The following is a 23,116-nucleotide window of genomic DNA, read 5'->3' as shown; positions in this document are numbered from 1 at the left end:
GCAGGTTTTGACATTCTTGTCAGGCACTCACACATTTGAAAAACAGGAAAAGATATATATGGGAACTAATAGTAATCTTCTTATAACACAGACAGCAGCATTTCCTTGTACTAATACTTCACAATTCTGACATCACAACACAGCTAACAGTACAGGGTCAAAACCACTCCAAAGTGCACATGCTTTCTGCTGTCTCACCAAACCCATCACAAATTGGATGTGAACTGTGAGCTGGACAACAGGCTGCAGCCAAAGCAATTCAGCTATGGGCATAATGACATGCAAAGATGAGACTACAGAATTTTAGCTTTAAACTAAATCACTACATTTGTAGAGATACATTGTACTCTCACTAGCTAGAGTGAGAAATTCCTCGGCTTATTGAAAAAGTCAGTTCACTTGAACTTCTTTCCATTTTACTAGACAAACATTACTGTTACTACTGGTACTAACTCGCTTTTTCTGAGCAAGTTACCTTTCACAGGAACCAAACAGCCACCCCTGAAACTCTATCCATCTGTCCTAGCAAAGCCAATTCCGCTCCTGAAATGCCTCAACTGATTTCATAGATTCTTCTAAGAAATCCTTAAGACTGCTCCTCAGCATGCTTTATTACTGCTGCTTCCCTTCATGAAGACAAATTGCTGAAGATTATTCTGCATCTGGTTTTAGAGTGAATACAATGAGAGGAAAGCCTTAGTGGGAATAGCTGTGTTTTGCTGGATTGACATCTAAGGAAGTGTTCCGAGTTAAGACAACTGTTGTATGTACACCTTTAGCTGCCAACAGACTTTGCCTTAGAGAGAATCCCTCAAAATTCAATGGCCAATGCCCCATGATTTCACTATCATGCACATCTCCACTCTCTTAATTTAAACTCTGGAAAATTTTTGAATACTCACATCCATCAAACAGAATCCTGTAAAAATATGTGTGTTGGATAGAAGTAGACCTAACCTTCACTAGCAAGTTGGAGTAAGACTCTTGGAGGGCCACCAGCTACACTCTTCCAGTGAAAGGTCTTGGGACACAAAATGGTCTTTTCTCCTTTGTAATATTCCACTCAACAATAACCCCAGGTTTCCAGAAAAAATACTGAAGTTGTAGGTCCTGTTTCATAAGTGGCTTAAGGGTTTTATGTGGTTTGTGAAATTCTCCACTTTCCAGTCACATTCACTAAGAAATAAGCAGTATGTACTCAGAGCAGTAATCAGAGCAGAGCAGCAGCCGACAACTTCCATGTTTATTGGCCAGAACATCAACATAGCTACTCACTTATACAAACTAGGAGAAGTAAATTTTAATGCTGCTTCACAGCATGTGTAGCTGTCAAGCCATTAATCAACAGTTCTAGAAAAAATTTTGATTTACCTGAGGTTTCACAAAGTAGACTGTAGAATTACATACAGTACATTTGGCATATATGTATCAAAATTCTTGTTGGAGAAATAAATTACAAACAATGTTACAAAACCACTCCAAGCCAACCTTTGTTCAACAAGAACACGTGTGTGAGTTTTAGAGTTTTATTTTTTGTATTGCTCTTACAGTAAGCAAACTATTCAGTTTATACAAAATAAACCTGTAGTTTTATATACTTAAAAAAATCATCTTTGGCTAAAACAAAGCTCTATTTTTATACATATATTTATATATATACAAACATCAGATATTTTACATGACCACATAGGAACCTGTACACATAGATACAATAGAGAGAACATTAACCAAGTTTCACACTTTACAAAAAAGGAATCCAAGTCAGATTCAAAACCGTCAAACTCTGCCCCCATCACCTATACAGATATGAAAGTAAGCACACATAAGGAATAAACAACTTTGTAATAAAATACTGCCTGCCTTTTTGGAGGCAGAGAGGAAGCACTTAAGTGGAGAGAAGTGACTTCCCTCAGTGCCTTCAGTACTGTGCACATGTTGATCTGTAAGGATATGGTTAAAAACAACACTCTTAGGCGAGTCTGATTTTTCCACACACATAAACAGTTCTCTGCAAACTGACTATTCTGAAAACAGTTTCAGTTAGATTTAAATCTCCAACAAATTAACAATTATCACAAACATTTGTTAAGAACAAGCATGGGCTGGTGCACTGATCCCCCACTGAAATTACCAGGCACTGACTGACAGCAAAGCACGGAAGGTGAGATTTGATCATTGAAAGCAATGTTCAGAAACAAGCACAAAAGATGGAAGACTGCCATAACTGACATCATCACCCACTCAAGTTGTTCCTTGTAACAGTTTCCAGAGCACTGCCTAAAACAAGGACAATGCACTGTTTGGCAGCACGACAATCCATTCCATAAGTCACATGTACCATACTCCAAAGGGGTCAGTGACAACATCACTGACAAATTATCTGATGGTTTATTAGAAAGAGAAGTCTGTCCCATTAGCTGGAGAGGGAACAAAAAACATGCTGACATTGAAGAAATGGTTACTGGACTCTGAAAAAGAGCCAATTCAATCCAAGTTGAAAGGCAATGCACTTAGGTGAGGGCTATTAAATGAAGTCTAACTGTACTCAGCAGATGCTCTGACTGAATAAAGACTACAGCAATTCCAATCCTCTGTAGAAAATAAAACCTCAAAAATTAATGAATTCATTAAACAAAACCCCCTGCAACTTCCAGGAATGGTTCTCAGAGAGAAGAAAAAACAAAACATTTTTAGAAATTTGGGATAAACAGCAGTGTGTATGAGATGTGTGCGTAAATATATATACACACACACACACTTTAGGTATGTTCTAGTAAAACTGGAAAGAGTTATAACAGATTTTTTTAAAATAGAACATAATGAATTTCTAATGCACTAAACAATGTGTAAATATAGATGCAATTGCTGTCAAAACATGCCAAGTTGACAAGCTTTTGAAAACTGCCTGTTTTTATGGAAAAGTTTTGCTTCTGGTTATTAACTATGAAGTCACATTTTATGAAACTGTAAAATCTGTTTCTGAATTTTTAAAAGAAAATCACTCCTCGATATTTAGTTTTTTTTAACAAAACAGAATGTTTATTGTGTTGAAGACCTAAACAAAGTACCTTTTCCAGATGTAATTTGGAAGAGAAAAACACAATGGCCTTTGCGGAGGAGCGTTCATGTAAAGTAACATTTATGCCACCCTGCACACTGACTGCTCTGAAAACAGATCCTGTTAGATTTACATCTCTAGTAAGTAAACAATTGTCACAAACGGTTAAGAACAAGCTGCAAGATCCACCTCTTCCTGAGCAACAGAATTCAATTACTAGATAAGCAACTTTTGGAATCATTGCTATCATTGCCCTGCCTTATTTTAAAAGAAAAAGACCTCACTTCTTAAAATATGTTCCACAGTCACCAAGATGACCTACCTGTCATTTTCCAGGATTATCTATCAACTGGATTCCAAAGCACTCTTACTTTTTGAGATCACAGTTCAACATCAGCACACACAGAACTTCCAACAAGTGCAGCAAGAGCCATCACTCCCGCTCTTGCCCCTGTCTCCACCCACAGAACACCTTTAACTAATAGGAGACAACCCCCTTGAAATGATACTGCCCCGTGTGCAGTGTCAAAGCCCTTTCTTTCCTGGCCACTTGGCTTGTGAAGTTCCCTCTGTGTTACTCTGTTAAAGGAGTTCAGAGGAAACTCAGACAAGTAAATACTGACAGTGCACAGGATTTACCAAACTCAGTATTCTGACCCAGATACCTCTCCATAATCCCACCATATGAATGCAGTAGCTCCAGTTCATCCCTGCAGGTAACACCTGAGCCCTGTAATCATGAAGAAACTTGGTTTGAGTCTACTTGCACTTGGATTTCTTGAACAGCTTCATTAACTGCTTGAATCTTTCTGAAACCTAAGAGAGGACAAAAAAAAAAGACATATCATTAAAGCCCCCGACCTCCACATCTACCACAACAGACTGATCTGACATCAAGTTTTTTTTAAGACCACCGCTATTTACTTTGAAGAAATTTTAGTAGAATTTTAGGAGCACCATTAACAAATTAACTGGATCTAGGAAGTCTTCCTGTACCTTTCCCATTTGAAATAGCTTCCAGGTTAATCAAAGACAGCTAGAGCCAACACAGGCTTCCCTACAAGGAGGAGGAAAAATGAAGGCTTCAAAGCCAATTAGCCTTGAATTTGGCACGCATAACTGTGAGTACAATGCAAATGTAAAGACAAAAGCTTATTTTGTACTCCATAAAAAGCACCATTTATTGGCTATTTCCTACCCTCTTGTACAATTGTTGCTTCAGGTATTTTTTGCTCATCATGGAATAATCTGCCTAACAGGGATTTTACAAAACTGGTCTGTGGATCAGAGTAAAAGGCCTTTTTGCTGAACATAGCTACAGATGAAGTAGTAATCTCACTCAGCTCTAAGTTACTACATTTTATTGCTCTATACATATTGCTATAGCATATTGATGATCCACCAAACTAACTGGCAAGAGAGGCATAAATGCACAGATAACATTATTTTATCTAACCAGCCACCCCAACAGCTTCTAAACCCCACAAAAACTCAACAACTATACAACACAATATCCTAAAATCCAAATCCCAACATGCAGGATTTCCTAATGGAGTCAAATGTGTTTCTCCCTTTCTAGATTTGCAGGATCCATATTAAGAGAACAATTCAACCGAAGTATAAAGTTAGATGCAAACCTCTGGGAATATTCTACATTAATTTGGTATCTGCGTCCTTTGAAAACTTTTACATTAAAAGTGAAAGGAAAAAAAGAAATGCCTTCATTAAAAATGACCTTTCTGCACAACCATGATACTTTTTCTCAGCTCTAAACTGAATCTTTTTTCTAATTTATTAAAGGTATCCAAAGGCTTCAGGCCTCTCAAAATTGCCTTTCTTTATCTAAGTGCTGATCCAACAACAGAACAATCCTGTTGTACCTGGATTATGAGTGGAGCAGTTCCGATGTACCAACCAAACTTAGGAATCCCCATAATATCCCTATGTCTATTTGTGAGAAGTAACAGCTGGCAGAATCTAAGATGCTTTTTTTCAGGAATCTCCCAGAAAAGACATGAGGAAAAGAAAACAACAGATAGGCAGAAGATCTCCAAAGCTTTTTGTTTCACTGTAATTGTAAATGTAGGAATACTGCTGGTAGTATATACAAGAATGATCATCACCTACCTGACTTGGGCTTTTGTTCAGCCTAGTGGCCAAGGCAAGAAAGGTTTTGCTTGATGGTCCTTTTCTCTGACATTCCAGTAAAATTTCTCGGTCATCATTTCTACAGCAAAAATGCATTTTCAAAACATTAATACATATAGTTGTGTAAATGTACACAAACAAAATAATACATACAGGTATATATAAAATTCATAGTATTTCCAAACTACAGAACATGACTTCAAACAGCAGCAACAAATTTGTGGAGGATCCTTTCTTCTACCAGCAGAGTAAGAGAGTCAGTACGAACAAGAGGTAGAGGAGATTACGTTCCCCTACTAGGGAGGGCAGGATTTGTTAGAACAGAGCTAGCCCCAAACCAAAGCCAAAGAGTTTTAAGCTCCTAAACCAGATATTTAAACATGAATTGAAAGGAACTCCAATTCAACAGAGGTCAGCAGTTCCAGCCTCAGTTTGCATGGCTGAACAGAAGCTTTCACCTAAGGATGTTTGACTCCTCTAAGGGGCTTAATGTAACAAACATATACTCAGAGAGCACATGTACTGCTCACATGAGAATAAAAACCCAGGAGTCTATTCTGAAGTGTGTCACCGATTTCCCGTCAGTCTCATCAATGAATTTAGGCAAAATGTGTATAGCCAGCAACTTTATTTGGCTGAAACCTATCATACTTCAACAAATTGTATTTTTTTTTCTTCAATTTCAAAGAAAAGTGGAATGACTAGTTATTTAAATAAATGTATTTTTTTAAAAAAAGATAAAAGTTCAAAGATACACAAAACCTGCAAAACTGGAAACCCGATCATACTCATACAGAAAATTTTAAGTCTCTTTCTACCTTGTTGATTTGCACATTAAAAAAAATCACATTAGCTTTTGCTGCCTTTTTTCTGTGAAGGAACTGGTTCTCTTTTAAAATGCTACCTAGAAACTCACTATATCTGAACTACAGTTTAGAAAAGTCTATCCTGAAAATTTTAGAAGCCCCTTTATAAAGTGTTCATTGTGTCAAGTTATATAGCAAGAACAGCAAAACCTGCCAACTATAGTTTCTTAAAAACAAGAATACACCACAATAATTTTGCATGTATTATTGACACAGACAACCATTCCATTTGTCACCCACATCCTGCAAATCAGAATATATTGAGTGGAATGGTTGACTGCTACATTTCCACAGATTGAGCAGCTCAGGCCCAAAGTAAAACTGTAAGCAGAAAACTGCTTACTCTCATGCCTTCCCTCAGAGGGGGAAATCTTTAGCTGTTCCTCATCAGTCACCAATGCCTCCTAGGAACATCAAGGAACTTCATCCCCTACCAAGCCTGGCTGGAATTTTTGGACAGAAAAAATAAACCGGGCAGGGGAAATAAGAACATAGAGTGGATTACAGTAGGTCTTGTTACCTCAGCACATAAGCTTTCCAAACAAAAACCAAAAGGACTCCTGCTTTGGGAGATGTGGATAAGAAATGGACATCAATCTCCTACAGCAATCCTGCATTGATAAAAGGAGGCTCCCTTTCTCCTTTTTAGAGAACAGTGTAGAGCTACCAAATAACTTTGGTCATTAGCTAAGACCCCTTTTCTTCCTTCTTTTCAGTGTTTCACATAGTTTTAAAAAACCCTAAAGTAATCAAGCAGATTGAATCAGAAATTACCTTGTCCAGGAAACTACGACTTCTCCCTTCTTTTTAATGATGTTTTTGGCATAGAGGCTAGGTGAGGATGGAGATGAAGCCGAGGGAGAAGAGTCTTTATTCTGCTGGTCATTCTTCTTACTGGAACACTGCTTGGGTGATGAATTTTTATCTTCAATCCTGACATTACCTTCATCACTCCCCTCACCTGCTGATTCAGTTCCTTTTCGTTGCCTTTTTGAATTGGAATTCTCTTTGATAGTCTCTTTTTTCCTCTTCTTATTAGTTTTATCATCTATACTTATCTGACACCCTCCACTAGTCTTCAAACAGGGTTTTGTTTCAAGATCACATTCACTTGCTACAGTCTCAATAGAAAGCTCTTCTGTTAGGTCTGCAGATGAATCCAAGCACTCTTCCAGCTCTTCCTTTTTATCATTGACTTCTGAGTTTCCTGTTGAAGTTTCCTGAGTCCTGTTCTCTGCTCTGGATTCCACTGTATGACATGAAGCTCCACCAACAATACCATCTGTTATGCATGACTTCTTACTGCATCCAGCAGGAAAAGAATCCTGAGATCTAACATGCATTTCATTTATGTTTTCAGATACTTGCAATTTCTGTGCCTCAGATTGCTCAGAGCCTTTATCTGGGCTTTCAGAGTCATGGCTCTCTTTGTCTGAACATTTTCTAGAGGTTACAAGCAAGCCAGTAGTTTCTTCCTTTCCAACACTACTGTGTGACTCCTTCAGAGGCTGAGCTAAGGCAGGATTCTGTTCTTGTTCAGTGCTGACATGGGGCAAGTGATCCATGTTAACCACATCTGGTTTGACAGTTTCTTTCACGGTGGCACTCTGGCTGTCCTTTTCTTTTCCCCCCGTTCTCATTTCTCCTTTTCCAGTCTTGGCTGAGGATGCCTGTGCCTCCTTCACCGGAGCCATCTGCTCAGAGGCTGGTGAGGCAGATGGCACTGCCCTTCGGATCTTCACTATGAAATGATCATTGGATTTCTCCATGATCACTGCTTGCATCGGGAGGCTGGGGCGACACTGGAAACCGGGAGCAACAGGCCGACTTGTCCACGACGAGGAACAACTTGATTTACTGCTTGAGTTATCAGACTCTAAAGCCAAATGAATGTCTTGTTCAGTGGCATCCTCCTCTCCAAGAAGTGCATCCTCGCTGTAATGTGCACTAACAACACCCTCTGGAGCTGAGCTGGAATTATTCTCAGGTTTTAGGAAGCTGAGGTGAGCATCGGATTTCAAAGGCGATGGAATGGTTAAGGAAACAGCCAAATCTTCAAGGAGGATAGAAGAAATACAAGATTTATTCTTCTGTAAATTGCATTCATCTTCTTTGCACGAAGCTGAGTTTGTGGAAACCTCAAACATACAGCTCTCATCCAGCACATCTGGATCAACAGGCATCTGAGACCTAGATGCCAGTGAGGGAGCTCTTACAGGTGAAACAATAGTCCAACTAATATCCTCATCCAGTTTACAATCCATGCATGCCTCCTTTGCACTGATGTCTTGCTCCAGTTCAACAGTATTATCCCTGTACTTATGGCTGTCTAAAAACTGTTTCTCTGGAGTCCTGAATTCACAGTCATTTCTGTTGATATTGCCACCATTTTTTTCCAACAGATCAGAACCCTGTAATAAGCTTTTGAAAATTTCACCCATTTGAGCATCACTTACTAGATTAAATGTAAGACTGGAGGCTTGCTGTTCTGTGAGAAGCTCATAACTAAGATCAGACTTGTTAGCATCTCTGGACAGCTGGAGACCTTCCTTCTCATATTTCACACCCTTCAGTGGAGTAAGAGAGTTTTGTAAATTATTCTCTTTAGAGAGGTGAACTTTTGTTTGGGAATTTCTTGTGTTATCAATGGAATTAAGACATTTTGTAAGGGCAGTTTTTGGTGCACCTGGCTTATTTTTCTCATGGTGGCAGTTAGATTGTTCATAATCCACAGATTGTTTTGAAATATATTCTTCAGGCTTTTGAGAACCCTCTTTCGGGGACTTTTTTCTAGATCTCTCCACATCATTTTTATGACTGATCTTGTGGTTTTGCTTTCCAACTCTTTCAAACTTCCCTTCCTCGCTCTCATTTTCCACATCACATAGCTTTATTATAATTCTCCTTATCTTTTCAAATAAGTAATCAAGCTGTTCATCTACAAATTTCCACAACTGTTTTTTCATATCTGATACTTGCTGGTCAAAAAGACGGTCCACTATTGCGTTCTTTTTAACTTGTTTAAGTTTTGACTCTATAATATCACAGATATTCAATTTTAACGTATCACCTAATGCACACATCTTGGAAAAGTTCAAGTATCTTATTAATGCTGTAAAATTTATGATCCCAGATTCTATAATTCTGTGAAAATGCTGAACTGGGAAGTGTACTTTGAACTTCATATAACTTTTCCTCATCTGTTTTCGTATAGCTCTGAGCATCTGCATGATTTCTTGTATATTTGAAGGTTCAACAATAACATGAACTATTTTTTCAAGACAAGCAATGCTCACAGTTTTGTTTTTCTTCGTATTCTTTGAAGATCTGAAGGTCTGATTTTTATGCCTCTCTCTGTTCTTCTGTGTGCTTACTTGCACAGAAACAAATTTTCCATTATCTTCATTGCAGTGCACAGTTTTGCTATTTTGATTCTGTGGGCTGCTGGTTAAATTTCGTGTCTCAGAAGAAGCTTTTGGTCTTGACTTTTTAGTATTTTCAGAGCCTCTCTCTGGTTTAGATCTTTCTTTATCTTCATCACTACTTATGATTTCACCTTCTTCTATTTCATCAGAAGAGATACTCAGCCGAGACTCCATCTCTAAGTGTTCATCAGACATGCTCATTGGCTTTTGATTTTCTTTGTTTACTTCCTTTGACAAGTTCTTTGAGGGACAGATGACAACAGTACTTTCAGGCATTAAATCTATAAAAAGAAAACAGTTTGCTAGTCACCACAAAAAATGCAATTTTAAACAGATATTTTCAGAAAAATAAGATTCTCTTCCATAGACTGATTGTTCAGAACTGTTTGAATTCATGAAGCCTGAGTTATAATGAGTTTGGGTGGTTTCCTTCAGCAGCTGCCAGTTTAATATATTTCTTTGAGCTTTAAAGGGCAAATTAAACTTTATTTTGAGCAAATTTTGAGCTTTAAGGGGCCTCAACATTTCACCAAACATATGTGAACTATCTCACAAATACATCAGTTGGAAAGATAAAAATGTAGCAGTCTTCATCAGTTTTAAATTTCTTTCCATTTACTTTAACAAGTTTTCTGATTACTGCACCAGCTAAATTATAACTCTCACATCATTATGAATTAATATTTACATACAATAGTTGTCTTTTCTTTTAACAATTTCAAAACTAAAACAAACTGAGAATGACCCAATAATGAAACCTAAAGAGATCTATGTAAAACTAGCCACAATTAAGAAATGTATATGTATGTTTTTTTAGTAAGTTAATACAAAACTCTTATTTCAAGCAGTCTTCTGTCAATAGTGACCAACTCCAATTTTACAGCACTAATATTTAAATGGCTAGAATCCTGGCTGCAACATTAAATGCTGCCACCACTAACAAAAAGGACCACTGGGACATACACAGCTTAAGAAAACACAATTTGTATTTTTCAGAAAGCAGTCAGAAGTAGTTTCTGCTTTCCATGAGAGGATCTTTTAAGTTTTATGTAGAAAACAAATTAGAATATACACATGCAAATACCTTTGTTGTAAGTCTTCACAAGGCCTTTGCAGGGACTTTCCATCCTCAGTGCTCTAGCCAGGGGACGTATTGGACTGTTCAGTGGGCTGATTGCCTTTGGAATATACCTCAAGTGATTGAGATCAATGCTCAGAATTGAGCTGTCATCATCAACACAAACTGGGTTAGTTAATACTCTCTCTTTAGTTACAGGGCACATCTCACCACTGAGAGAAGATGCTGTTGCAGTACTGTTATCAGCTAGGTCTGGCCCCAGATCACAAGTATTCTGGTCAACTAGTGGTTTATCCTTATCACTTATCCTAATTCTGTCCAGTGAATGAGATGTACTTGTATTAACTTCACAGATACTCTTTTCCTCAATGGGATAGTCAACATTTTCTGCAGCCAGGTGATCATCATCCCTCACTACTTCCATTAAAGAGTCTGGTTTTGTTTCACTGCTATCATCTGCAATGTCAGAGGACTCCAGGTCACCAGAACTTCTGGCTTCTGAGTCATCTAAGCCAGCATTTTGAGAGCCACTTTGATCTGCAGAGCTTTCTGTGTCAGCAGCCAGCCATATTTTATCTTCCTCTTTCTTCTCTGCTGACTCCAAAAGGTCTCCCATACTTGCACTTGCAGGTTCAGGTCCTGCCACTTGTGCTGCTGGTACATAATCATCCTGCATCTCACCCTCTGTCACAGGCAGCTTTTCACACTCTGCCACACTCCCTGTCACCTCCAGGGGCAAACATTCAGGGTGCTTCAGACCTGTCACTGCTGCTGTTTTTACTGACGCTTCCAATTCAGCTGGATCACAAGTCTCTGCTGCTTCTGAAGGCGTTTCAGAGTCCATCTCATCAGGAACCAGCACCTTTGCTGCTGCTGGCAAGGCTTGGGGCTGTACCTGACCCCCTTCTTCTTCTTCTGGTAAGGTTTCTGAGCTTGGTTCATCAGCTGTGACTGCAGGCACTGCCTCAGCCCGTGCTGGATCTGCTGCTGCTTTCAAGGCTCCATTTCCAGAACCGGCAGCAACAGGCAGTGCTGGTTCCATGCTGCTCTGAGCTGCAGTGTCCAGAACCTGTAGTGCTGAATGACTGTGCCCTGTGGGACCACAGTCTACAGGGTGGGCACAATCTAAGAGCTCTGCTTGCAGTGTGAGCTCTGCACCTCCCTCATCAGTGGCTTTTTGGGAAGGTGCTTTAAGTCCATCCATTGCAGAGAGAAATTGTTTTTTATTAGGAGAAAGAGTTAAATTTAGCTTTTCCATAAAGCTAAGTTTTAAGTCTTTGTTTTTTTGCCCAGTGTGATTACCTTTAGTTTTGGGTACCTTATCATCTTTTAAGGTGCCTGCTACTCTGGATGTTTCTTCCAGCTTAGAGGATTTGTTTCTCTCACTTTTTGTACCATGGGTACCTTTCTTGGAGTCTTTTACAGATTGGTGAGAAAATTCTTTTGCAACTTTTTTTTCATTTCTAAAATGTCTATTTTCATCCTGATCCTCTCTTTCCCTTTTCCTTTTTTCCTCAGTTCTGTGTCTTTCTGATTTGGAATGTGCTGTTTCCCATTCATGTCTACTGCTGCTTTCCTTCAAGCGTGCATATTTATGCTCTCTGCTGCTGGAATTAGAAGGTGAAGTCCTTCCTTCTCGAGAGCCATGATCATCTGTGCCCCTGTCTCTCTTGCAGTCAGCGTGCTTTACTTTTCTAGACTCCTCTGCACGACATTTATGTGATTCATGAAGACTCTTTGAATGGTCATTCTTGGAGTGTGGACTGCTTCCCCTGCTAGGCCTCCTTGCTTGTTCTTGCAGCTTCTCATTTGGTTTATTTTTTTGGCCAGCATGTTTTTCACCTTTATCATGTGTTTTATTGTCCTTTTTTAATACATTTTGTGATCTCTCATCAGTATACAATTCACCTCTTGCTTGAAATCTGTCTTTACCAGCTGTCTGTTTCTCCCAGGAAGAAACACCCCTTTCTACTCTTCTTTCCACACTTGGACTGCATTTGAGTTTTGTGCTCTGACTTTTTTGTTGCAATTCATTTTTACTAGCCTTCTCTGAGAGGGTTTTCAGCTTCTGTTGAGGATCCACATTCCCCTCCTCGCTGTCCCCATCATTTCCAGTGCTCTGATGTACTTCTCTTTTGTATTTGCTGCCACTTCCCCTGCTGTGCTGTTCATTGCTTTTGGTTTCTTTTCTTTCCTTTCTGTTCTCCTTGGTGGAGGTATGGTCATAGCTCAGTGCACACGTGTGAGCACCATCACTGCAGAGCTCCTCAGGAGGGTACCTTGGCAAAAGTGGAGTGTTCCTTTTCTCAGAGCCACACTTCCCACTGTCCGTGCTGTGAGATGAGTAACTGTGGTATGCATCTTTTGAACAGTCATTCTTCATTCTGTGCTCCATCTTCATGTTATCACCAAAATCAGAAGGTCTGAATTTGGAATCTTTAGTTTTAGTTGCTCCTGGAAGGTATGTTCTGGTGAAAACGCTTCGATGGTTGGGAAATTCTGACAGCCTGTTTATAAAACAAAAAAAAAGTTATCTTATTTTTAAGATTTTTAATTTTAAATTTTTAAATTTACTGAAACATAACTAAAGCTGAACTGCAATGAATCCATGTTTCTGTAAAAATTAACACTTTCAATTTCAAGCTGAAAAAAAAGGGTGATATAAAAAGACATTTAATAATTTCCATCAGCACAGAACAAAAGAATGTAATTGATATATATATTTTCCAAAAGAAATTAATCTAAAGAAAAATCAAGATTTATGAAAAAATACTGTATTGAGTCTAGTTAACAATCTCAATTCAAATTAGTATTTCATTGTCCAGCAATAAAAAGAGCTCTCCCCCAGGGGAAAAAAAAAGAAAAAGTTGTTCTTTGCAGCAGTAGTGATTTAAAATAATAATAATAATTTTAAAACCATCAATAAGGAAATAAACTACATGTGGGAGTTTTTGCAAGCTCCAGAAAACAAGTACACATTATAGATAGATAACCATAGATAACCAAGCCTCATCAAGGCCACATGCTATTGCTGAGAAGTCATCATATTAAAAATAACTTTAAAAAATCAAATTAGAAAGGGTATACATGTGTGATTAATGTAATTGTATCCAGCTGTGGTTTTTTTGTTTTGTGGTTTTATAGTTGAGGGGTTTTTTTTTGAGCTAAACACTAACAATTCCTTGAGAGATACTAACTTTGAAATAATCTTTACACATAGATGTATTGCTTAAGAAAAGCTAATTTACTATAAACCATGCAGCAGACAAGGCATGTTTCTAAGATCTCAAAGTGCCAATTTCCCCACAATTTTCCATGATGGATGCTTCCAAAATATCTAGATGAAATACCTTGTTCACAAACTTTCAGCACCATCAGATGATATTGAAATGGAGCTTGTAAAGTATATAAAGTGGTCAAATATTCAAAACAAAAAGTTGCTTTTCAAAGAATTTAATTTTAAATTCACTGCCCTCAAAGGTGTGAAAATGACAGCTGTTGTGTGAAAGCTGATGAGCTGAAAGAATTACACATGTCAAAACCTCTTGATCTCCATCAGACTGTGCCCAGTAATTCTCTGTATTTAGCAAAGAAACCTGCATAGTTTATATGCAAATAGCCTTTAGCACAGGGACCTCAAAGGAATCTCCTTTACAAAATGTTTTGGTGCAGGAAAATATCAAATGGTCAAACCAAAACACAAACAAACCAATGATGTGTGACCCAAGTGACAAGGAGGTAACCTTCTGACACGTTGGCATCCTGAATCCCAAATCCCTGCTCTGCCTTTACATGGTTCACAAGCTTACTGTCAGCTGCTCTCCCATCCATACTTCACTGTTTCAACTCCTGCCTGTAACATTAGTGGTACACAGAAATAATTCTCTTGTTGTTATCCCTCACCACTGGAGACAGGATTTCATATCTTCCCAGGAAAACATGATATAATTTATTTATTTCTTCTCAGTTGTTGTCTGAGAAGTTCCATGGAATTCATGTCTGAGGCCATAGAACAGACACAATTCAGCTTCAAAACTAGTAAGATAATGCTTTCAAACATGTAAGATAGTTAGATAACCCACAAGGAATAGTGGGTTGCAAACAAAAATTCATGGAAATGGTCACCATGTGGATTCCTTCTTTTCTTAAGTAGAAACCCAAGACCTCATCAGGCAAAGGAGAGCTGTATTTCCTCTGACTGTACTGGTTCTAAACCACACAATAATTTACTAATTTTTTCATTAATTTTTCTTAAAATGCACACAAAAATTCCTAACAAGTATATAAACATGATCAGACCACAAGCATGTTTTCAGTTCTGCTGTCTGTTTGTACCTCTGATGCAGATGACTGATTTCTTCATCCTTACGGTTAATTTCCACTCTTGCTGTTTTGATAAGGGCTGAAATATTCTTTTTGAGAGCCTGGTTCTCATTCTGTAGAATGATATTCTATTTTAAATATACATAAAAGAGACAGCAAGAGAGAGAGGGAGAGAAAAAAACAAGAATTAGCTTGGATATCCAACCATGTAATGAAAAACAGTGCAAGACAATCACTAGGAAAATGTCCCATCGTTGGCAAAGTGACAGTAAAACATGTAAAATCTTTCAAAGAAATCAGAATGACTCAGATCCAAAACAGTATGAGGCTTTTTTTTTTTTTTAATTTTACTCACATTTATGCTTCTGTTTGTGGTCTTGGTAATTATTTATTAACAAGAAATATGCTTGAAATGCGTACAGTTTCAAGCATACAATTTAGTAAAATTGAAATATGCCATGAAACAAGTGAGCTAAAAAATGATAATCCACCTCTTTGTTTCATTCTTTTACACATTTATTTCTTTCTTGGTCATTGCATCAAATGAGAGATGTAGCTCTCAAGCACTTTCAGAGAAAGAGAGTAACTGTATTTCTTTTAAAGTATCAAAACCAACTTTGGGCACTTTATCATTCTAACATTTCTAGGTATGATATTCTAGAACCCTGTCAATCCTAGAAATAATCCCTTCTCTTGATAATTGTCCTCAGCAAAGCCTGCTCAGAAAGGCAGACAAGTTTTGCAGAAAACAATACAAAGTGTCACAGGGCAGCAGCTGCTTACCACTGCAGACTTAGAACCTTTGGGAGTTATGTGCAATATGCAGCAGAGCACACTGCAGAACTGCCCCAAATAATCCTCTCTGCAGAGTGGCACAGCAAGGGAACAGCAGCTGCAGCTGAAGAGCAGCTCAGACTAATCAGAATGGCTCTATGCTCAAAGCAACACAGACATCTGCTTCCAGTGCTGATGACAGCTCAGGTGCTTTACAGCCCTGTCCCTAGAGCATTAAAAAAACAAGAGTACTGGATACCTTTCTGATAACTAATCATTTGACACATTTACTTTCTAATCAGGAAGACAGAAGATAGCTTTTAACCAAATAAAGTCTTACTGCACACAACATTGTGAAACATTAATTTACCTACTGATCTTGTCAGTAGGCTATCCCCTCCAACCATCCTAGGCAGACCAAGGTCCTAACATCCACAGGGATGCTTTACAAACCATCCATGCAATGGATCAAGTCTGGAAAGCATAGGAAATTGCTTTCTCAAAGCAATATTCAATTTACTTTGCATCATCTTGACAGTATTTCCCTTTGAACTACAATACCTGTGCCTGTATTTCTTTAAATTTCTTCATCAACTCTTTAATTTGCTGCTGACATTTTCCATATTCTGCCTGCAACTGTCAAAGAGAGAAGAATTCAGAGCACAGAAATGGACTTAATTATACAGAACAGTTACTTCTCAAGATCTATTGTCAGTTAACACATTAATGTATATCACAACCTCTGTTTTTCCCCCAAAGGAACATATGAAAGCCATATTGAAACAAAAGGCTCCAATAGGTATGCAGATCTCTAAAACAACACAAACACTCAGCTAAGAGGAAATCTATTGAGCTTGCCTCACAGTAATAGGTGAAGAATAACAGGAAGCCATATTATTGTGAAATAAAAGACACAACTGCCAAGGAGCAGGAGTTCTGAGAGCCAAATGGATGGGGACTCTCTTGACAGATCTCATGTAAGATAAAACAGGTAAGGAAAAACACAACAAAAAGTTACAACAACAAACTTGGACTGCCATAATAGACTGCAAAGGACATGATCCTGCTGAGACCACAAAGTTAAAGTAAAATAAATTCGGCATGAGCTCTTCTTTAGAGATAGATAGTGACAAAGTTTTCATAGGAGAATGGACAACTTCCATTCAAACACACAGTCAACAACTTTCAAACTTGCAAAGTGATATTTTCACCACTCAGAGTCCTGGAGGTTTCACTCCTACTTATTCTGTAACATTTGTTAATGCCTGCTCCTTTCATTCCATTTAAATGTGTCTTACAGGCCAGGATCGGTGATGCTACTTAATGAGCATTGTCTTGATTTGCTAGAAGCAGTTACCTGCTGCACGGCCACCTTCAGTCTCAAGGACAGAATTTAACAACATGTAAAACAGATCACAGATTTATCAGCTTTACTCTGGTAAAACTTGTTGGGAGAAATGTCAAGATTTTAGCTTTGTATCAGATGTATGACCAGATCACTGACTACAGGGAAATTCCAATACATTTTCCCATAACACAGCTGATAAATGAACTGCATGCAAATGAGAAATGGGAACAGATCATGTCACAGAGTGACAGTCACTTGAACTTCTTGTTCTAAGAGGTTATTAGCACACTCCTGTTTTTACTTACTTAAAAAGAGCCTATTTTTCCTACAATGTGAGCATGCTGACAACATTTTCTGTACTTTACTTCTCACACAAGGAAATTAGGAACAAAATCCCCCCCAAAACATCAGAAGTTTTTTTTCCCCATATTAATACATACCTCATCATAGGATGCTTTCTTTGCAGTCCCTTCTTCAATTAATATCTCATCAAATAAATTTAAGCTGCTTCTAGATGGTGTAGTATTTGGAGCAAAATTGTCTATATAAAGAAAAGCAATTACATGAGAAAGAAGGTATTTTTCTAACCATCTTGCATTTTGTACACAGTTCTATATTGTCTGTGCATTTTGGTTTTACTTCTTTTACTTACAAGGTAACAACACACAAAGTAATTATTATATGCTCACATCATACCATGCTGCAATAAGGCACAGAGATATCTTGAAATAGCCAACTGTAAGTGAAATGAAAGTGAAACAAAAAAAACCAAACCCAAACAATCAAAACCAACTGACAAGCCAACACCCAAATTATTTAATTATGGTGCTTTTTCCTCAAATCAGCCTGGATGCCCTGTTCACCAAATACACTTCACTTAGAGGACCTGGCTTATGACACCCCTGAAATACAGATGCATTTGCAGATAAATAAATGAAGTCAGCTATTAAAGCTGTGCTTCCATCCTATGGACAATGCCATAATGCAAGAGGATGTATAAATAACATCTTATCTGTACAGAGCAAAGATCTCACCAGCCCTCTCTGCAAATTTAAAAACCCAAGGTCACTGAAAACTGGACTATTTAAAATGTTTCTACTGCATTGCTATTGCTCCTTGTGTTTTTAATGTTTACTAAACAATGCATCTCCATATAAGAAATATGAACTGAAGAAATACAAAATGCAAAATGAGAAAAAGATGTAGAGATGCTTTATGTCTGTAGGATATAGTACAGTTCTTCATACAAATTCAATGGTCTTACAACAGTAATATCAGGAGAGAAATAATTGCTTAAATACTAGAAACAGCATTTCACTAAACAGCACACTAAGGCTCACAAAAAAGTGCTGAATCCATTTATTTCCCACTTTCAAAGAGGTCAAAAGAAGAAATTAATTTACATTAGCATGTTGTAGGTACAGGTTTGTGGTAGTTGGGAGTGGGGCTGTGGCTGAGCCTCACCCCCAGTGGGCACAGCTGTGAGCAGCAGGTGAGCAGCGCTGACAGCAATGAGCCAGGGAGTGCCCAGGGGCACTGACCAACACCAAAGGGAACTGAGGGCACTCAGGTGCAGTGCAGCAACATGAGGGGTGTAAAAGGTTGGGCTAAAGAACACAAAGGGCAGATGTCTGAAGCCTTCCATGTGATATGGGGTTACTCTGTACGGGCACGTGGCTGAAGCCTTCTAACGTGGTATGGTGTAACTCCGTATGGGAAAATGCTTAAAGCCTTCTGAAATTGTATTGTGATACTTTGTGTATCCTGGCTCTCCGAACTTCAGTGTGTGCTGCAACAGCATGTCAAATTATTTGGACAGTAACAAAAGGTTTAAAGGATACCCTGAATTTACTGTATCACACTGAAAGCATGTTTTGGATCTCTCACTGGGGATTTAGTGATCAGTGACTGCTGGATCTGATCCTGAAGCTAACAAAAACACAAAATAAGGGTATTTTTTCCAAGGTAAAATGTCCTACTATCAAGGCACAGATAAAATAGCGAAGGTTTCCAGCACCCCTGCTCAAGTATCTTCAAATAGCCAATATTAGAAAAACTATCTTTCATTCAGCAAACAGATTTAAGCATTCTCTGCTGCATTTATACAGCCTAAGATATATGTCTTGAATTTAAACAAGTTGCTTGCTGAAGCATAGGCTGCACCAGCTAAATGTAAACTTAAAACTAAATATGTTTTACTTGAAATCAGCTCAAGAAGCAGAGACTCTGTAATGTGCCAAGCAGAGCAGTGAGACACCATTAACCTACCAGAAACCGACAAACTGCTGTCCAAGCCATCATAAATATCCACAGAGCTCTCATCTCCTTCCCTGAAGGGGGAAGTTTCAGCTAAAGCAATAGAAAAAAAAAAAAAAAAAGCTAAAGTAGTCATTTAGTAAACTGCAAACTCTACTTTTCCCATAAAGTAAAAAGTAAGCACAGCTATGATCCTATACCAGTAGAAAACCGGAGAGGTAATAGTACAGACCAGTAAAACGGGAATTTTATCCAGGAAACTACTGCTACGGTGGAGAAAAGATCAGCCACCAGGGAGTAAATTGTAAGATCAGCTTGTAAATACCACAAGAACTGTGCATAAAGCCAACTATATGGCAAATAGATTTTAAAATGACAAATTAAGTAAAATTGATCTAACTTTGAAACTCTTTTCTAGAATATGCTAAATACAAAACATATAGAATCCAAAAACAAAAATAAAAGATTCAGTATGATAAAACCACTACTGTTAAAGAAAATATTTCTTGCTAAAGAGAAAGCATTGTAGCAGTCTATATCATAATACCACCAATTTTAGTCTTTAGCATTGCCATCTACTAACACAATAACTGATTCTGTAAATGTATTTTAATCTAAATCATCTTAGTTTTGCTTCATGTCTTTTCGCAGTGCCTCTTATCACTCTCATGTCGTCTATGTAGACCTCTCAATTTCTGCAACAAATATTATTTCTATAAAGAAAAGCATCAATATCCATAGTCCTTCTGAGGCTGGGAATCTCCTAAATATGTGTTAAACCAGCCAGCTGTGGAGCTGGAAATAAAGAGTACCTTGATTATGGAGTACTGCAGCAGTTTCTGTGATTACCCTGGGTAAAGGTAATGGCAAACCTCACCCATACTTATGGGTACTGCGGCAGTTGGGAGCACATTGGCTCTTACAAACAGCAAACAAGGGAGCAGTGCCCCATACTGTTCAAATGCAAGCTTCATGAAGATACAGCTGAAGATTAAATTAGACACTGTGAAATACAGGGGCGAGACCAGCTCCAGACCCCTTCAAAACATTCCAGAAATCCTAAGTACACAGGTAGAGTTTCACATACAAACTTACTAATGGGATAGGGCTTGCTTGATATTGTGCCACAACCATTTAATTACATTTGAAGCTCATCAGAATTTGTCACAACTTCGAATTTGTTTTTTAAGTTATTTCTAGACCTATTTATTTGCATAAGACTGCTTTCATTAATTCCCCAGGAGCCAGAAAGTAATCTAACACTTCTCACCACTGTAGCGGATATCGTACAGTCCCAGTCCATCCTCATCTGCTGCCATGGTACAAACTCTCTATGGCTTCCCCATCTAGGAGCAAAACATCACAGCAAAGGGAACCAATTAATCGACAATTTCAGAACAGTAACATAAAGCAGCACCATCTTGATGTACATAAATTACACCTGTGCTACATGTGGCCCTTGCTCTTCAATAAAATCTAGCACTAGAGTAGGAAAACTCTTGGATCAAGGCAACAAGAAACGTAAAAAATTATTTGTTACTTGAATGAGCATCCTGAAGATGTTTAACTATGACTTATTGATCCGACAAAGAAATTTCGATATGAAAATCAGCACTGCATTATATGAACAGGTTATCCCAACGTGCAGCTTACCCAGTTAAAATAAACTGATTTGATATTTCCGATTTCTTCCCTACTGACCATTTAAAAGCAAATCCCCGTTGTCTGGTACCACCAGTCAGACCAGTAAGGGGCTGGCAGGGGGGAAGGCAGAGGCACCCGGCAGCGCTGAGCAGCCCCCAGCCCGTTCAGAGGCAGCCTCTTCCCCTCGCCCTCCCCGCACACGCGGGAAGGAAGGGGCTCCCGCCCGCCCCAGTTCCTGCCGCGGCGGAAGAGCTCGGGACCTCTCGGGGGTCTCAGTGCAGGAGCAGCCCCGGTCGCGGCTCCCGCGGGGCGGGCAGGCTGTGCCCGGGGGAGCCGAGCCGAGCAGGCTGTGTCCGCGGGTGCGGTGCGCGCGCAGGGCCGAGAGCGCTCATCGGCCGCCGCCGCCGCGGTGCCGCAGGCCGGGCGCGGGGGGCGGGGCCAGCGCCGCGCCAGCCAACGGCCGCAGCCGCACGGCGCATCCGCCGCCGTGACGCCACCAAACTCCGCCTCCAGCCCCGAGCAGTTGGCGCCAAAGTGAGGCGCGCGGGGCGACCGCGCCCCACCCCCTCGGCCGTGGCCCCGCCCCCTCGCCCCTTCCCGGCCGCGGGCCCCATCCCGGCCCGGCCCCGAGCGCGGGAAATCGCGCGCTGCTCCCGGCGGGACGAGCCGGGAGCATCCCGGCTGCTCCAGCCCGCAGCTCACGGCAACCACTGGTCACGCAGGCCTGGGCCGCGGCCGCTGGAGGTTGCCCGGGGCTATGCCGCACGGCACACACGAGCTTACCTGGTGTCGTTCCGCGCTGCTGCGGCGGTGCTCCCGGGAAGACCAAGGTTTAATCCCGGCGGCTGGTGCTGTCGGCGATCTCGCTGCCAAACCCCTGCAGGGACATCGTTACCGCCCGACAGCCGCGCTCGGCCTCCGCGAGCGGCCGCCGCCGGGGGCGTAACGCTCCTGCCGCCCGAGCCGGGGCCACCCGCTGCCGCGTCCGTCACCGCCCGCCCTCGGCCGCCTCCCCGACGCAGATTTAAAGGGCTCGCGGGCAGGCGAGTCCAGCGGCAGCAGCGGCAGATGGCTCTCCGGAGAGCAGAGAGCGGGGAAAGCCGAGGGCACGGCAAGCGCAGCCCCCCACGCGCGGCGTTCCGGCGCTCTGAGCCAGCGGGGGAGCCTCGCTCCGCTCCCGGACGGCGCCCGCGGCGGGAGGGGCGGGGCGGCGCGGTGCACGCCGGGAGCTGTAGTCCGGCAGGGCGGGGGGCGGCGCGGCGGCCGCGCTTCCCGTGACGGCGGCAGAGCGGAAGTCGGTGGTGCCGCGTCCGCCGCGCGCCGCACGTGCTGCGCTCCGCGCTCCCCCCCGGCGGTGTGCCGTGCCCCTCCCGGCGCGGACCGAGCGGCAGCGGGATGGCGGCCGAGCTGCGGCTCCGCCTGGCCGAGCCCCTGCAGCTGGTGGCGCGCAGGAACGAGAAGAGCGGCGTGGAGCTGAGCAGATTCGTGGCCAAGCAGGTGAGGAGCGGGCGGTGCGGCGCTCGGTGGCAGCCCCCGGGTGTCCGTACTCCCTCCGTCAGGGAGGGGCTCGTAGGGGCCGCTGTGGAGCGAAGGGAGCGCACCCCTGTGCCTGCCCCGTGCCGCCATCTCCTCCCGGCCGCTCTGCGTGTGCCCGACCCCCCCGGCCGCCCCCGGCCCTCGGGCAGCCGGCGGGAGCTGATCCCGCTCCCTCCCTCTCTCCCTGGTGCTGGTTCTCGCCGTCCTCGCCCCTGTTCGGGGTGCGTGGCTGCAGCCCATGAGGAAGGCGCTCTTCTGTAACCTCGTACCCTTCCTATTGCGTTTCGCCCCGCAGTTAAAATCTTCAATCCATTCCGTGGCGCCTAAGGTGACTCCGGAGGCGTGACAGCGAGAGGTGGTGTTTTGTTATCAAGCACTGAGACAGTGACTAGTCCCTACCCTGTTGCTGTTTTGCGTGTCTTCTTTAATTACCTTAAAACAGCATGTGGGATAGAAAAGGCATGGATTTTCTAAACTTTGCTTTGAGGGTTTTTTTAAAATCACAGTCTCCGGGTTGTAGTGATACAGAAAACATGGTCCTCTAGTCACTTGCATGCTTAGGCTGCCTTAGCTCTGTGAGGCACATCTGCCTTCTAGGAGAGTTAAGACCGATCTCCTTTCTTGCTCTGAAATGCTTGAGGACATGTAACAGCATATCAA

General features: G+C 41.1%; 2 protein-coding genes across 3 annotated transcripts in view; one reads left to right on the top strand and one right to left on the bottom strand.

Annotated features, from left to right (window-relative positions):
• Positions 1-2,988: 2,988 nt before the first annotated feature.
• On the bottom strand, positions 2,989-21,837 carry CASP8AP2 (caspase 8 associated protein 2). Of its 2 annotated transcripts, XM_054279888.1 has the most exons (10): positions 21,704-21,837; positions 20,547-20,622; positions 19,289-19,369; positions 17,461-17,561; positions 16,234-16,308; positions 14,911-15,026; positions 10,582-13,082; positions 6,847-9,778; positions 5,186-5,285; positions 2,989-3,874 (listed from the first exon to the last, which is right to left on the bottom strand). In XM_054279888.1, exons 2-10 carry the CDS (start codon positions 20,593-20,595, stop codon positions 3,818-3,820), a joined length of 6,012 nt encoding a protein of 2,003 aa, XP_054135863.1. In that variant the 5' UTR covers positions 20,596-20,622; positions 21,704-21,837; the 3' UTR covers positions 2,989-3,817. The 2 variants fall into 2 exon arrangements, with proteins under 2 accessions (XP_054135863.1, XP_054135864.1); XM_054279889.1 differs by lacking the exon at positions 19,289-19,369.
• A 478-nt stretch (positions 21,838-22,315) lies between these two features.
• The window catches only part of MDN1 (midasin AAA ATPase 1), a 93,700-nt gene continuing 92,899 nt past the window's right edge, over positions 22,316-23,116 (top strand). Inside the window, exon 1 of the mRNA XM_054279886.1 lies at positions 22,316-22,417. Within this exon, the coding sequence (XP_054135861.1) occupies positions 22,316-22,417 (102 nt within the window). The remainder of the gene's footprint in view (positions 22,418-23,116) is intronic.

This window comes from Melozone crissalis, unplaced genomic scaffold (assembly GCF_028551555.1).
Source record: "Melozone crissalis strain CALT ecotype California unplaced genomic scaffold, PUWL_Pcris_2 ptg000027l_1, whole genome shotgun sequence".
Lineage (NCBI taxonomy): Eukaryota > Metazoa > Chordata > Aves > Passeriformes > Passerellidae > Melozone > Melozone crissalis.
Note: the sequence above shows the minus strand (reverse complement) of the source record. Positions and strands in the feature narration are given on the sequence as shown.

Excerpts from the sequence above, each read along its gene's own strand:
- CASP8AP2 (XM_054279888.1), bottom strand. The coding sequence starts at position 20,595 with ATGGCAGCAGATGAGGATGGACTGGGACTGTACGATATCCGCTACAGT. Across the intron at positions 16,309-17,460 it reads AGAAAGCATCCTATGATGAG|TTGCAGGCAGAATATGGAAA; the intron begins GTATGTATTAAT and ends TCTCTTTGACAG. Across the intron at positions 3,875-5,185 it reads TGAACAAAAGCCCAAGTCAG|GTTTCAGAAAGATTCAAGCA; the intron begins GTAGGTGATGAT and ends GTCCTCTCTTAG.